The sequence below is a fragment of the Malus domestica genome, chromosome 15 (genome assembly GCF_042453785.1).
Source record: "Malus domestica chromosome 15, GDT2T_hap1".
In the NCBI taxonomy this organism is placed as follows: Eukaryota; Viridiplantae; Streptophyta; class Magnoliopsida; order Rosales; family Rosaceae; genus Malus; species Malus domestica.
The window spans coordinates 3,598,510-3,613,928 of record NC_091675.1 but is presented as its reverse complement, the minus strand read 5'-3'; the positions used below and the strand labels follow the sequence as shown (position 1 = coordinate 3,613,928).

The 15,419-nt window shown below is 38.0% G+C and overlaps 2 protein-coding genes across 2 annotated transcripts; one reads left to right on the top strand and one right to left on the bottom strand.

Moving 5' to 3' along the window:
- Positions 1-7,068: 7,068 nt before the first annotated feature.
- Positions 7,069-8,805, bottom strand: LOC103400096 (uncharacterized). The gene is made up of 4 exons (XM_008338782.3): positions 8,391-8,805; positions 7,791-8,050; positions 7,510-7,695; positions 7,069-7,407 (listed from the first exon to the last, which is right to left on the bottom strand). The coding sequence occupies exons 1-4, from the start codon at positions 8,803-8,805 to the stop codon at positions 7,069-7,071; spliced, it is 1,200 nt and encodes a 399-aa protein (XP_008337004.1).
- A 3,400-nt stretch (positions 8,806-12,205) lies between these two features.
- Positions 12,206-15,337, top strand: LOC103455787 (omega-amidase, chloroplastic). The gene is made up of 10 exons (XM_008395378.4): positions 12,206-12,487; positions 12,584-12,700; positions 13,089-13,313; positions 13,560-13,653; positions 13,782-13,856; positions 14,148-14,226; positions 14,352-14,367; positions 14,575-14,655; positions 14,829-14,911; positions 15,040-15,337. The coding sequence occupies exons 1-10, from the start codon at positions 12,413-12,415 to the stop codon at positions 15,116-15,118; spliced, it is 924 nt and encodes a 307-aa protein (XP_008393600.3). The 5' UTR covers positions 12,206-12,412; the 3' UTR covers positions 15,119-15,337.
- The last annotated feature ends 82 nt before the right edge of the window (positions 15,338-15,419 follow it).

The following is a 15,419-nucleotide window of genomic DNA, read 5'->3' as shown; positions in this document are numbered from 1 at the left end:
TTGCTTCATGCCTGCTTTTAGTTCTCAACCTAACAGTTACATACATCTTTGATTTCTTGTTTGGTGTAGATCTTGATTACTAACCCAATATTTATTTATGTTGATTTTACTGCAATCCAAGATGGTGCGGTACAATTGTCCATCTTGAACTACAAATTTAATCTTACTGCAATTCAAGATGGTGCGGTATCATCGCCTATCTTGGACTGCATATCTAATTTTACTGTAAATTTTAGGTGGAGCGGTATAATCGCCTACCCTACTCTGCATATTTAAATTTGTCTGCTATTTAATTTCATTGTAATTTTAGGTGGTGCGGTATAATCGCCCACCTTGCTATACGTATTTAAATTTTCCTGCTATTGGAGTGGTGCGGAATAATCGCCCATCCTATGTTATATTATTTCAATGAGAATGGTGCGGTACAATCGCCCTCCTCATTCATCTTGAAAATCTCTAGATTCAAGTTTCGAGTGCTTATCATTTTGGTCTGAAGATTAAAATGAAAAACTTGTAAGAACCAAAAGTTTTAACACTACATACCTCTATAATACATATTATTGCAAGTTCTTACGCATCTCATTTTTCTTTTAGAAAAGAAAATTGCAAACTTGGCAAAACTTGATTTTGCTGCCCTGGACATTACAGGGAATAATTACCTTACCTGGGTACTAGATACCAAGATCCATCTGGAAGCAATACCATTAAGGAAGAAAATAGCTCATCCTCTCACGATCGGGCGAAGGCCATGATCTTTATTCGTCGTCATCTTAATGAATGACTAAAGAGTGAGTACTTAACGATTGAAGATTCGTTAGCTCTCTATAAGACATTGAGAAACAGATACAATCACCAGACAACGGTGATTCTTACAAAGGCTCGTTATGAGTTGACTCACATAAGGATCTAGGATTTCAAGTCAGTGGCTGAGTACAATTCTGCGTTGTTCAGAATTACCTCTCAGATGAAGCTCTATTGGGATACCATTACTGAGGAAGATATGTTGGAAAAGATTTTCAGCACATTTCATGTCTCTAACGTACCCCTACAGCAGTAGTATAGAGTGCAAGGCTTCACTGAATACAACCAGCTGATATCTGTGTTTTTGGTAGCTGAACAAAACAATGAGCTCCTGATGAAAAATCATCAGTCCCGACCTATTGGATCTGCATCATTCTTAAAAGTGAATGTTGCTTCCCTCAAAATGAACGCCACATCATCTGTTGCAAATAATCATAAATGAGAACGTGGCCACAGGCGAGGACGGTGAAACGGGAAAGGTAAGAATCATGGTGTCCAGTTTCATAATCAGGTTCCGAGGCATAATTCAGGCCTGGGCTTCAAAAATGTGAATCTCCACAAAGGCAAAGCTCACATGAACAATGCTCTTAGAAATTCTGAAGGAGCCTGCCATATGTGTGGTGGTCATGGGCATTGGGCGCGTACTTATCGTACCCTAAAACATCTCGTGGATCTATATCAAGCCTCCATCAAGGAGAAGGTTGTCGAGACCAATTTTCTCGACTAGGCTAAACCAATGGATATACCTGATCCAGTGTGCGACTTATCAGGGCAGTTGAACACAACTCACCTAGATGTTTCAGAATTTATTGTGGAAATAGGGAATGAAGTATACCAGTCTGACTGAATCATTTATTTTTGATGTACTTTTATTATTCTGAACTTGTAGTTTAAAACTAACATTTCGATTCAATAAAAGTGGCATTCAAATTTCATGTTATAAGTTGTTTTTAATCGTGATCCCCTTTTACTAAGAAAACATGGATAAAAACTATGGTTATTCTCAGAACATGAGAAAAGGCAGAGATATTTATCTTGTAGACAGCGCAACCATACATACAATACTTCGTGATCGAAAGTATTTCTTAAGCTTGATGCTTACAAGAGTAAGGGTAACAACAATATCAGGCTAATCATATGTAATTGAAGGCTCAGGGAAAGCCCAGATTATGTTACCAAATGGAACAATATTGCTATACAAAATGCGTTGTATGTTACTCGATCTACTCGACATTTGTTGAGTTTCAAAGACATACGTTTAAATGGATACCACATTGAAACGAAAAGTGCAGAAAATGTGGAGTATCTATGCATTACCTCCGATGATACCCAGAAACGTATATTGGAGAAGTTGTGTGGTTTGTCGAGTGGATTGTATTATACATACATAAAGATAGTTGAATCACATACTGTCATGAACCAGAAGTTCATTGATTCAAAAGTTTACATGCTTTGGCATGACCATCTGGTTCATCCAGGATCCACCATGATGCGTATAATCATTACCAACTCTAATGGACATCCATTATTGAGCAAACATATTGCTATCACAAATTATAACCCTTGCAAAGCTTGTTCTTAAGGGAAGTTGGTAATTAGACCATCACAACTAAAGGTTGATGCTGAATCCCCATCATTTTTGCAAAGAATTCAAGGGGATATTTGTGGACTTATTCAACCATCTTGTAGGCCATTTCGATATTTTATGGTTTTGGTTGATGCATCTACCAGATGGTCACATGTTTATCTTTTGTCTACTCGAAATGTAGCTTTTGCGAGACTTTTTGCTCAGATAATTAAGTTACGAGCACAGTTCTCAAATTACCTCATTAAGTCAATCCGACTTGATAACGTTGGTGAATTTACATCTCAAACGTTTGATGATTACTGCATGACATTGGGTATTGATGTTGAACACCATGTTCCTCATGTCGATACTTAAAATTGTCTAGCAGAAGCATTGATCAAGCGGCTTCAGTTAATAGCTCGCACTCTACTCATAAAAACAAAATTGCCAGTTTCTGCATGGGGACATGTCATCTTACATGTTGCATCATTGGTACGATTGAGACTTATAGCCAACCACCAATACTCTTCAGGACAACTCGTATTTGGGCATCAACCAAACATTTCACATTTACGAGTTTTTTATTGTACTGTTTATGTGTCTATTGCACCGCTGTAACGCACTTAAATGGGACCTCAGCGTGGACTAGGAATTTATTTGGGTTTTGATTTACCATCTATCATCAGATATTTGGAACCCTTGATAGGTGATATGTTTACAGCTCGTTTTGCTGATTGTCACTTTGATGAGACAATCTTCCCATCGTTAGGGGGAGCAAAACCGTTCTAGAAAAATGGAAAGAGGTGACATGGGTTGTTCCCATATTATCTCATTTTGATCCACGTAGCACTCAATGTGAAAATGAATTGAAAAAGATCATTCATCTTCAAAGCATTGCCAATCAAATGCTAGAGCATTTAATGATGTTATGAAAGTGACAAAATTACATATACCAGCTGCAAATGCACCTGCAAGGATTGATGTCCCTGTTAGACAAAATAAAGTGGTAGCGAATGATTCATCTGGTGCACGCCTGAAGCGTGGTAGACCCCCAGGTTCAAAAATTTCAGCCCCTCGAAAGAGAAAGACGAAGGCACAACTGAATCCAAATTAAATCATTCAAGAAGAAAAAATGAATGACAAATCCACAATTCATGATTTTATACCTTTAGAAAAATAAAATGTCATTGATGAGACACATGTAGCTGAAGAAACAGAGGTTATTTGAAAGCAAAGAAATCTCTGTAAATTATGCTTGTACTAATGAATTGTGGGATCGAAATGAAATAATTATCGATGATATATTCACATTCGCAGTAGCCACTCAAATCATATTAAGTGATGATCTTAAGCTCCGCTCTGTTGATGAATGCAAACAGAGACAAGATTGGTCTAAGTGGGAATATACAATCTAGGCAAAATTAAATTCCTTGGAAAGGCGAAATGTTTTTGGACCAATAGTCCAAACCCCGTCTGGTGTAAACCCCGTGGGTTACAAATGGGTATTTACAAGGAAACGCAATGAGAAAAACGAGATTGCAAGATATAAAGCACGACTCATTGCACAAAGTTTTTCGCAAAGACCTGAAATTGATTATGAGGAGACATACTATCATGTAATGGACGCAATTACATTTCATTACTTAATAAGTTTAGTGGTTTCATAAAAACTTGACATGCAACTTATGGATGTCATCACCGCGTATCTATATGGAGAATTAGATACTAACATATATATGAAAGTCCTATAATGACTTAAGTTGCCTGAAACAATTAACAAACCACGAGGTATGCTCTCAATCAAATTAAGGCGATCATTGTATGGGCTGAAACAATATGGACTAATGTGGTATAATCGTCTCAGTGAGTATTTGATCAAAGAATGGTATACCAACAATGTCATTTACCCTTGTGTGTTCATTAAGAAATCCAACACAGGATTTGCTATAGTGGCAGTATATGTCGATGATATGAACCTAGTTGGAACCACTGAAGAGCTCAATAAAACTGTTGAATATTTGAAAAGTGAATTTGAAATGAAAGACCTTGGAAAAACAATTTTTTCTCTCGACTTGCAGATCGAGCATTGTGCTAGTGGAATTTTGGTCCACCAATCAGCTTACATGGAAAAAATCCTGAAGCGATTTGGTATGGACAAAGCTTATCCACTTAGCACGCCAATGATCGTTCGTTATTTAGACATTCAGAAAGATTTATTTCGTCCAAAAGAAGACGATGAACTGGTCTTTGGTCTAGAAGTACCATATCTAAGCGCAGTAGGTACTTTATTATATTTAGCACAATATACTAGACCAGATATAGCTTTTTCAGTCAACTTGTTAGCAAGGTGTAGCTCTATTCCAACAATTCATCATTGGAAAGGTGTCAAAGGTGTATTGCGATACCTTCGTGGGACAACAGACATGGATCTCTTATACTCAAAGAACTCCACAACTAACTAGGTCTTTGTTGGATACGTAGATGCTGGTTTTCTTTCTGATCCGCATAAAACCCTCTCACAAACTGGATATGTGTTCAAGAATGGAGATACAACAATCTCATGACGCTCAACAAAGCAAACATTAGTTGCTACATCTTCAAATCATTCATAAATACTTGCTTTACATGAAGCAAACCGTGAATGTTCTTGGTTAAGATCAATGATCCATCATATCTGGAATTCATGTGGTCTAACTTCGAAGACAGACAATCCAACTGTCATTCATGAAGATAATGCAGTCTGTGTTGCCCAAATGAAGGAAAGATTCATCAAGGACAATAAGACTAAACACATATCTCCAAAGTTTTTTTAGCGCACATGAGCTTCAGAAGGCTAAAGTTATTGAAGTCAGACAAATATGTTTCAATGAAAATCTGACAGACTTGTTCATCAAGTCTCTACCGAAATGCACGTTTCAAAAGTTAGTGCAAAGTATCGGATTATGTTGACTAACCAAACAACTAAATTTGGAGAATGCGGAATAAGGGGAAGATATATATCAGGGGGAGCATTCATGACACATGCATGTTGTACTCTTTTTCCTTCGATTAGGATTTTTCCCACTGGGTTTTTCCTATCAATGTTTTAACGAGGCAACATAAGCATACTTAACACTATATCAACAATCCAGGTAAAGTTGTACTCTTTTTCCTTCGCTATGGTTTTTTCCCACTGGGTTTTTCCAAGCAAGGTTTTAACGAGGCAACTAATGCTGATATATGGACATCAAAGGGGGAGTGTTGAAAATGATGGTGGGTTCGTGAATGCCAACTCACAATGTCTTGGTAGATTTTTCAATGCCCACAAATGTGATGTAGACTTTGGAAACAAAAGGATTGTATTTTCAAAGTTATAAGTTGTAAATTTCAAGCTTTAAGAACCTGTTTGTATGGAGCCGCTCTATAAATAGAGCGCTCCGACTGCTGTTAAATGACAGAGAGATATACTGAGAAGAAAGGAAATATTAATAACTTCAGTATCTATTCATCCCTCTTTTATTTGTCATCCTCTTGTGGTATAGTTTCAGTGTGATATTTTACACTTGTTTCGCTCATGTCACTAGTAAAAGTTATCTCTCTAACTTTACATAATTATAACATGCAAGTGTTTTTGGTAAAATTATTTTTCAAATCAATTCTTAGTAAAAATTCAAGTAGATCCTAGAAAAACATTCGAAGTGTTTTTTTTCCAAAAAGCAAACTCTTTTGAAATTGAAAATCAATTTCATTAAAAGCACTTTCGATCATTTTAAAAACACTTTCAAATGAGGTTTGACTTGCGTACTTTCTATTTTACTTTTCACACACATCGTAATTTTATGTTATCGAATGAATTTGAAAAAAAATCAACGACCAAGATTAATAAGGTGGTGTGTGAGGTATAAATAGGTGTAAGAATATATTTCTATCCTACCATAATAAGTAACTTAAAAGATGAATGTACTAAACCCACCCCGATATATTATTTCTCTACTCACGCTATAATCTCAATCGCCACAAAAAAATGAAAAAAAAAATTATTTTTCCACCCACAAAGATTCCTTAACAACCTCTAATATATAACAAAATATTTTTTAATTTTTCAAATGAATAAATATTTGAGTGCTGAAATAAAATTACAAGGTTCAAAAAAACAAAAAAAAAAAATCTCTTCTAGCAATGATAAAAAAAAAAACAATTTTAATTTATGGCGGACGATAAAAAAGCATGAAAAATCGATGTTCTTGATCCTCAAGGGCTTCATGACTCCATCATATTCATCAAAAGCTAGTTGTCAATTAGAACCTTCAACCTGCTTTACTGGTTTGTACCATTGTAAAGTACCCAAATTTCTTTCCCCAAACGAACGTAAATGTTCATCTCCTACACGTCATCGAATATCCTATCAACTTCAACCGCCATCCCTTTTGCGCACAATTCCTTGACCAAAACCAAAAAGCTCTCCAAATCAAACTCAAATGCAAAAGTAATATACTGTTTTAGCCAACTGACCTAATTCACGTTTATCGTAACGTAACAAAAATGTGAACGCCACACTAGACTTTTGACACCAACTTATCAACTAATGCGATTACAAATATACAAACTTTTAGCATTCTTTGGATTCAAATGAGTGTTACTACATATTTTACATTTTACGATGCTGGTGATCGCATTCATAATTCATCAGTCAATAGCTGCAACTAGCAAACTTAGTACGATCAAATTGTTCTTGGGGGACAGAATCCGCTAGGTGGCCGGAGCGTAGCTAAGTCAACAGCTTTCGGAGCGATTCGAAGCAAATGGTTAGACCAGGCCATGAGGTGCAACCGAACTGTGTCCATCTGATCCATCGCCGAGTGGAGATTCTCTTTAATTTTGGTGGGATCACAACAATGTATGAGCCCGGTGGAGCTGACATGTGAAGGCATCAAGCTCTTGCCTTCTAACCTAGATATCACAAGCTGGTATCCATTTGCATATGCTTCCTCATGAAGGCTGCCGAGCCCCGATCGATCTGCGGCCGAGCCTTTCACTACCGAGTGTATGCAAATCAAGCCCTGCATTTATTTTTTGAGCATAAAATTGTAACGTTCATGTGCATTAAACTGTGTTCGTATGTTATATGTGTTCGTGTGACAGAATTTCCGACAATGTCTAACCTCTTCAGTTCGTTTAATGTCCAATCCAAACCGCGCTTCGTCTGGTTCAGGTATCAATTCAATCAACATTTCTGCAACTCCAGGCATAAACCAAAGTCTTATACCTTGCGCGATTTGGACCGTCCTTTTGTGGTTTTGTTGCTGCTTATTCGAAATCATTTCCTTTCCTAATAAATTATTTTTGTCCTTCAACAATAAGAAAATTAAAATTAATCGAACCGATTAATAACGGGTTGCTAGCTAGAAATTCAGCATGATTGAAAGACAGACTGATATTATACCGACGACAGGATCTGTTCTGTTTGGATGTTAACAAAAATTAGCGGAGCTCCGGAAGCAACTGCTGCAATAAACCAAGCCATGCAACGGGCTGTTGTGGCCTCGGTGCAGTACTCACCCGGCAGCGGCATGAACAGAATGGAGCTAACGATCGTGCACCGTTTATCGGGCAAGTAGCTGTCCACTTTCATCTTCCAGTCATACTTAACTCCCCCTTTGTTGTGTCCCCTGTATTCCACGTTCACCAAACTCCTGCTCATTTCTGCAAAATCACATAAACATCAATGAACGAAAGGTCACTGGGTCAAAAATTTCGTAACTCATGAATGAATGTACCATCCTTATTTGAACAGTGTGACATGTTATGTTATCAGATTGTGAATCACAACCGTAAATTATGTGGAATTAAAACAGTATATGCAGACCTGATTCATAGTATGACGGTGTAACATGTTTTATGTGATTGAATCATAATCGTTGATTACGTGGAATGAAAATAAAATGTGCGATCTTGATTAGCAGTAAAACAATACAATACGTTAGATATCTTATAAGAGGTTATAGTACCAACATAGACTTGAAGCTGGCGAAGAAAAATGTACCTTGCAGCTCAGTGCATTGATCCGAGGTCAAGTCCTCCAAAACTGCAACATGTCTATCATCTGTAGCCGCTTTGATCGTATACTTTTTCTGAAGCATCGAAGGCCTCTCAGCCACGCGCGATCGGAGCTTGAGAGTGCTATCACCCCTCCTCACCTTCACCCAAATGACCTCTACATTGCTGAGCCTAGCAAGCTGCGACATAAGCTCAGCCTTGGCTTTCGTAGGCACGAAAAACTCGTCACCAATATTGTCACTGCTCTCGGAATTATAAACCCCTTCAATGATGTCTCCGGGCAATGGCATGCTCTCGTCCCACTCTTCCGACTCCTCTTGCTTCACTTGCTTGACGCAAACCAGTGTCGTTGCAACACCGGCCATAATATTCCTCTTCAAAGTGCAGAAGCCGCTTCCCATTATCTCATCGAATGAATTTCGACGAAGACATAGTTCGTGGAGATCTTAGGAATCTCCATCCATGTTCGAACACTCCAACGTTAATACTTCGCCCTAGTCACATTGAGGCACATTGTCATCCTTCTGGGGGTGTATTTATGTTAATATATAGCGATGATGTCTAGAAAGCCGTCTGGCCATTTTAGATAGGATTTTATGTAAAAAAACAAAATTCATGAGGAACCATAAATTAAGAGCAAAACAAAAATTGGTATAATTAATCCATCATTAAAGTCAAACAAATGTATGGTGATTTCCTGTTCAAAATTAGTTGGACTACTCTCAAGTACAAAATTGGGTGGCAACATCCCAACTAGGTCATCCGTAAGCACGTCTCAGAAAATAAAATAAAACATTAAACTCTCTATATTTTGGTCTCACCCAACTCCATGTTGATCCAAAACTAGGGCTGAAGGTATGTACTTTATTCACATTATGGTACAAGTGCGGTTATTTTTCTTTCAAGCCTAGAGATTTCAGCTTCAGCATGAACCCTTGTGTTTGCATCGTCGGAATCTAAACTTGGTCTCAACCTCGAAATCTGCCTGTTGATGCTTCGAATCTGCGTGTGTGATCAAAAAATTGAAAGAGTAAGGAAGATAAAACATAAAAATAAAAAATAGTTCTACGAAAGGGACTTTATAGAGGACAGACCTTTCTTGAGGGCCATCTATTTAATCCGCTTCGGCGGCATATCCTTTTCACAACAGTTGGGCAAACCTTCAATCTCCTAGCAGCTTTTTCGATCGGAAGATGGAAGTAATCGCGAAGGTCGTCCAATGTCATGCTTGCTGTTCTCTCCCTCTGCACTACTTCCACAGCATTACACAAACAAAAGTGTTAATAAAATGTACTTATTATCTTATTGTAGCTAAATGTAGGGTTTAGGGTTTAGGATTGAAATAATGGTTAACAACAACCTGTGCTGCAAGGGAAATCCTTTCGTTCTCATCCTCGGCCGCATGTGATTGATCTTCAGCGGGTTGTTGTTGTTCCACTTCACGGACTCTTCCTGAAATTGACAAAAAAAAAAAAAAAAAAACTCAAGTAACCAATATATGAACACTAAATGTTCCGAATGATAGAAGTTCACGAGGAAAACCACACACGTGAACCTGAATTTGGAGGAGATGGTGGGAAGGTGAAGTCATCGGTATTTAGAATGTCATCCCACCCGAGTCCAATGCAGAGGGCCTCGTAAAAGACTGCCATTGGATCTTGCTGCAGAATGTAGCCCTCTAGCTTTCTCTCTAGGCAGTACTGCATCAGAAATTGCTTCACCTCCTCTATGCTTTTCTTGCAAAAACTAATTTCCGAAACCAAAAAAATATTTAGTCTTCTCGTTAAACGAATCAAACGCTTCGAATTGAGAGGGGACGAAACAAACAGGGTCGAAAAAACTTACTCAAACATTTGATACTGATGATTGTCGGAAGAATTCACATCGAAACTGTAAAGAATTGCATGACTGATCGTACCAAACCTTCCATGAATGTCAAGTTTCATGACATGGTTGCCTTTGCACACAAGTTGAAAATAAAAAATCAATACCCTAATCACCACTTAAACCGAATAGTACCCACTAAACCAATACTAATTTACAAGAAAAATGAACGTAAAACTTACCATTTAAGTGTATAATTTCCCTAAGCAGTTGGCAACAACTGCAATTAAATGGAACTGGTGTCGCAGGCCAAACCGAAAGCGGCCTCGGATCACCAAAACCCTGATTCTGCTCATTGTTGTCCCCTCTGGGAGGACTAGAGCCGCTCGATTCTCCGATAAACTGCGAGGGACCGGCTTGCGAATCAAAGTTTCCTCCGCCATTACTACACTGATAGAGAAAATCCCATGTCGCTTGATCCAACGAAGGGTCGCTCAAATCTTGGATTCCTTCATCAAAAAGAGGAATTGGTTTAGTAGGGCAAGCAAGTCCCTCATCGTCCAATGGCGGTAACGGTAAGCTCTCGTCGAGGATCGGGTGTTCAGAATCGTACAGAAAGTTCACAATATCGGAACACGGGCCGTTATCGTACGGGTCATGGTACGGTACAACAGCCCTGGGATCTGCCATGCATAAAAATTATTATATCTATCTACAAAAAAAACTACACAATTCTCTGAAAAATCTTTTTTCTTCGTTTTTTTTGTTTGACTTTTACAAGTTTCGCGTAGACTCAAAGCGAAGCGGAGGGTCTCGAGCACCAATTTTGGTGCTTGAGAGAAATTGAAACAAGTTTTTTGTTCTTAATTGGAAATGAAAGTTTTGAGAGGGAGCAAAGAAATAGATGACCAAGGCGCGAGTGACAGTTAATTACCGTTTGGACAAGAGTCGGTTGGGATTTTTGAAAGGTGTTGAGGATGCGATCCTGTGCTATGCGTTCATTTGTAACGATCATATTCCTTTGTTCTAAAGGGGTTTCCAGATCAAACGGTTACCATTTTACTATGAATGATTTTTTTATTTTTTATTTTACTAATATTTGACTTTTTTGTTGTTGTTGAAACTAATATTTGACCCTAATTACTCTTTTAGTATGTAAGAGACAGTCTGCAACGTAGAATTAAATGAGAGATGATAACGCACATATGAATTTGTTTGTTAAAGTAGTGCGTCCATCCTGTATGAATCCGAGTTTGTATTTTCTTGTTACGTATATCACAAGGAATTTAATTATGTTGTCTAAGAAGATAAGTAATCAATGAATAAAATCAACATTCTCTTAATCAATGGGAGAAGGAAATTTGGATGTTGAATTCAACATTGTAAGATATATATCACTAACACTAGAACAAAATTAATTAGTTATTAACTTTGACAAATAAATGTTTGATGTGAGATTTCTTCATTCGAATTGAGAAAATAGTAAATTAAGGGTTTCAATTTACATTTTGAAATAGATCTAGATGTTCTTTAATTTATCCTCGCATTACACTGTTGGTTCTTTTATATAGAAAATAGACAAATTTGACGCGAAGAAGGAACGATGCAACACGAAGTTAAGTTGGGGACCAAAATGCAAAATTTCGGAGAATATATGAACAAAATTAGTCACAAAGAAGGGTGAAAAGGGAAGGAAAAACTTTTTAACGACCCCATCCCGAAAGCCAAAAAAATCGAACAATGATTGTCTGCCCTCTTTGTTCTCGTGCCCTCCCATTCCTTCTGTTTGCGTGATCACGGTTAAATCACGTCAACATTTTATATTACTATTTATTTTTATCTTATTATCTTTATAAAAAATAATATAAAATTTTGACATGACTTAACTATGATCACACAAAACAGAAAGACACAAGACCAACGAAGACAGACAATCCTTGTTCAAAAAAATCAAAGTCCACGTAGAAATTTGGAGCTTTGAGAGAAAATGAAAGCAGCACTATCGACACTAATCCTCTCACTCCTCACTCCTCTCTCTGCCGCTCCGTTTGCCTCCACCCAAAGCCTCTCTCTCCTCTGCCGGCTTTCCTCTCTCCAATCGCACCCTCCAAAGCCATCGCCACCAACATCCGCATCGGTCTCAGCGGCAAGTCCCAGACCCGCTCTGTCAATTTATCGTCGGTGATGGCGTCGGCTTACAAGCCCGAAGAAGCCAGGGTCCCGCCTGCTCTTCCCCTGCCCACTCCTCCTGTCACCAAGGCAAGCTGTCTCTTTAATCTCTCTGTGTGTATATGGTGATTTTGTTGTGAATTTTTAGAGCTTTGAGGTTGAATTTGAATTGGTTTTCTTGTGCAGTTTAAGATTGCGCTGTGCCAATTGTCGGTGACGCCGGATAAGGAGAGGAACATTTCCCACGCTCGGAAAGCCATCGAAGACGCCGCCGCAAAGGGTGCCCAGCTTGTCGTCCTCCCTGTGAGTTTTGCAGTTTTACTCACTCTGTTTGTTTATTTGGACATTCATATTAGTATGCCGATTAAGCTTGCTGCTTCAAGTTAAATATGGATTATTACTTATTGGGCACCTATTGTTTGTTTAAGTGTAGCAATATATGTTCGGAAATTTGGAAACTGTATTTTAGATACCAATAAGAATAGTGTAAGTAACTGAAAGGTTAGTGCTTTATTGGGTTTGTTCACTTTACCTGCTAAGGATATATTTACCATCAAAGTGGTGTGTGGTGGGTGGGGTCCGTTTGTATCAGAACAATTTTATGTTGTATAAGACCAGTTGGCTATAATTTCAATTTTAAGAAATGTTAAGATTTTTGGCTTTAAGTTGTGTTTGATGCTCTTTGTGTCAGGAAATTTGGAATGGTCCGTATTCAAATGACAGCTTTCCGGTTTATGCTGAGGACATTGATGCGGGTGGCGATGCATCTCCTTCAACAGCCATGCTGTCTGAAGTTGCTCAACGTCTGAAGATCACCATTGTTGGTGGATCTATAGCGGAGCGTTCTGGGGATCGGTTGTACAATACTTCCTGTGTCTTTGACACCGATGGAAAGCTGTTAGCTAAACACAGGAAGGTAATGCTCTAAGCTTTAACATGAAGGGGGCACTTACAATATAAAGTTCAAAGTCTTGTTATGCAAGATATTTTTTTGGGTATGGTTATATGTCTATATGAAGGACCGTTCTTTCCATTTGCTTTAGAAATGTAGAGACTTGGTGTTTTGACCATATAATGATTACCTTTCAAGGGAAATTATGGGTCTTCGTCTTTGTTTCTTACTGACTGTTTTAGTAACAAAGATCATGGCATATGGTCATAGATACACCTATTTGATATCGACATCCCGGGGAAGATTACCTTCATTGAATCAAAGACTCTCACAGCAGGGCAGACTCCTACCATTGTGGATACAGGTTTGATGCATTCTTTGCAGTAGTTTTGTTCATTGGTTCTCTCCTTTACACGAACACTTATTCCTTTGGTGAAAGAAGTTATTTCATTCATTATTGATGGGATGGTAACCATCAATTGGTTTTTGCAGAAGTTGGGCGTATTGGCATAGGTATCTGTTATGACATTAGGTTTCAGGAACTAGCAATGATTTATGCAGCAAGAGGTTAGCCCTTTTTTTCTTTCCATGTACATGAAATTTGTTTCCACTTTCTGGGCATTGGTAAACTGATAAAATTACGGGCTTTTCTTTCTGTAGTCAGCGCACCTAATCCTTTGAGATTTGATAAATTCAAATTCATGAAATCTGCATCTGGATTCTTCTTTGCAGTTCAACTAATCTGGTTTTTGTTTAAAAGGAAATGGAATTATTTCTCCTTTGTTTAATCCTTTCCAAGTGAAGGACTTCTGTTGTTGGAAATACCGAATGATAACAGTAATAAGTTGTTGAAGTCAGGTGCTCACTTGATATGCTATCCTGGGGCTTTTAACATGACTACTGGACCGTTGCACTGGGAATTATTGCAGAGGGCAAGGTATTAGTTACATTATTCCCTAATTCATATTTCTTTAGAATAATGTTTCTGCGTATTGTTAAATCGATATGTAGTTTTCTATGTAGTCATTCTCACTGAGATTTTCCTTGCTATATCTTGTGCAGGGCTACAGATAACCAGGTGCGGTAACATATGTCCTATATGAGATGCACATCACGGTTTACATTTGCTAATAAACTTGGAGTTAGTACAATGATAAACAGAACTTTGTGATAGATTACATGACAAGAACCACAGTCAAGTCACTACTTTATGACGATTATGCCTTGATGGTCTTCCATATTAGCTCTAACAATTTCCCATGGGTGATTTTCTGTGGGTTGTCAGCTATATGTAGCAACTTGTTCCCCTGCTCGAGATGCTGGAGCCGGTTATGTGGCATGGGGCCACTCAACCCTTGTTGGACCAGTAAGTGGATACATATTTTTAGCTTCATGATGCATGCTTACCCCTTTCTACTTTTTAGTAACAGAACAAGTGTCTGGGTCTGCATTTTCGTGCTTGTTTAAGTTTTTTTAGATGGTGAGTTATTTGTAGGTGAATCTTTTTATGAATCTGACTAAAAGAATTAAATGTGGTAGTTTGGAGAAGTAATGGCGACGACAGAACATGAAGAGTCAATAATCATAGCAGAGATTGATTATTCAATTATTGAGCTTAGAAGGTGATGTGTTTCCAACCTACAGTCTTCTTTTTCTTATGCAAGAATGTTTATAGAATACCACCGGTGAGGATAGTCTTCGTTACCTTACAATTAAAGTAGTTAAAATAAGTTTGTTTTGAATTATTCAGGACAAACCTCCCCTTACTGAAGCAAAGACGAGGCGATCTTTACCGGTTGGTAGATGTTGAGAGGTTAAATTCTCGATGATTACGTACGGGTAGAAGATTCCTATTGTGCCTCAAGGAAGGAGAGTGTCAAAGACCGCATTTCTTAATAGAAAGAATGCGTCTGTATGTATAAATAATGAGAGCTTGTTATTACTTATCGAAAACTCGAATTATTGTGTCTGTATCTAGTAACGAGGGGCGCTCTTGATTTGATAAGCTCCGGTCTGCAATGTAGAAGTAAAGGATAGTTGATCATGCATATCTGAGGTTGTGTTTCATTTTTACGTATGACATGAGTAATTTTGAATATTATATTGTCAAATAAGTGATCGGTTAATAAG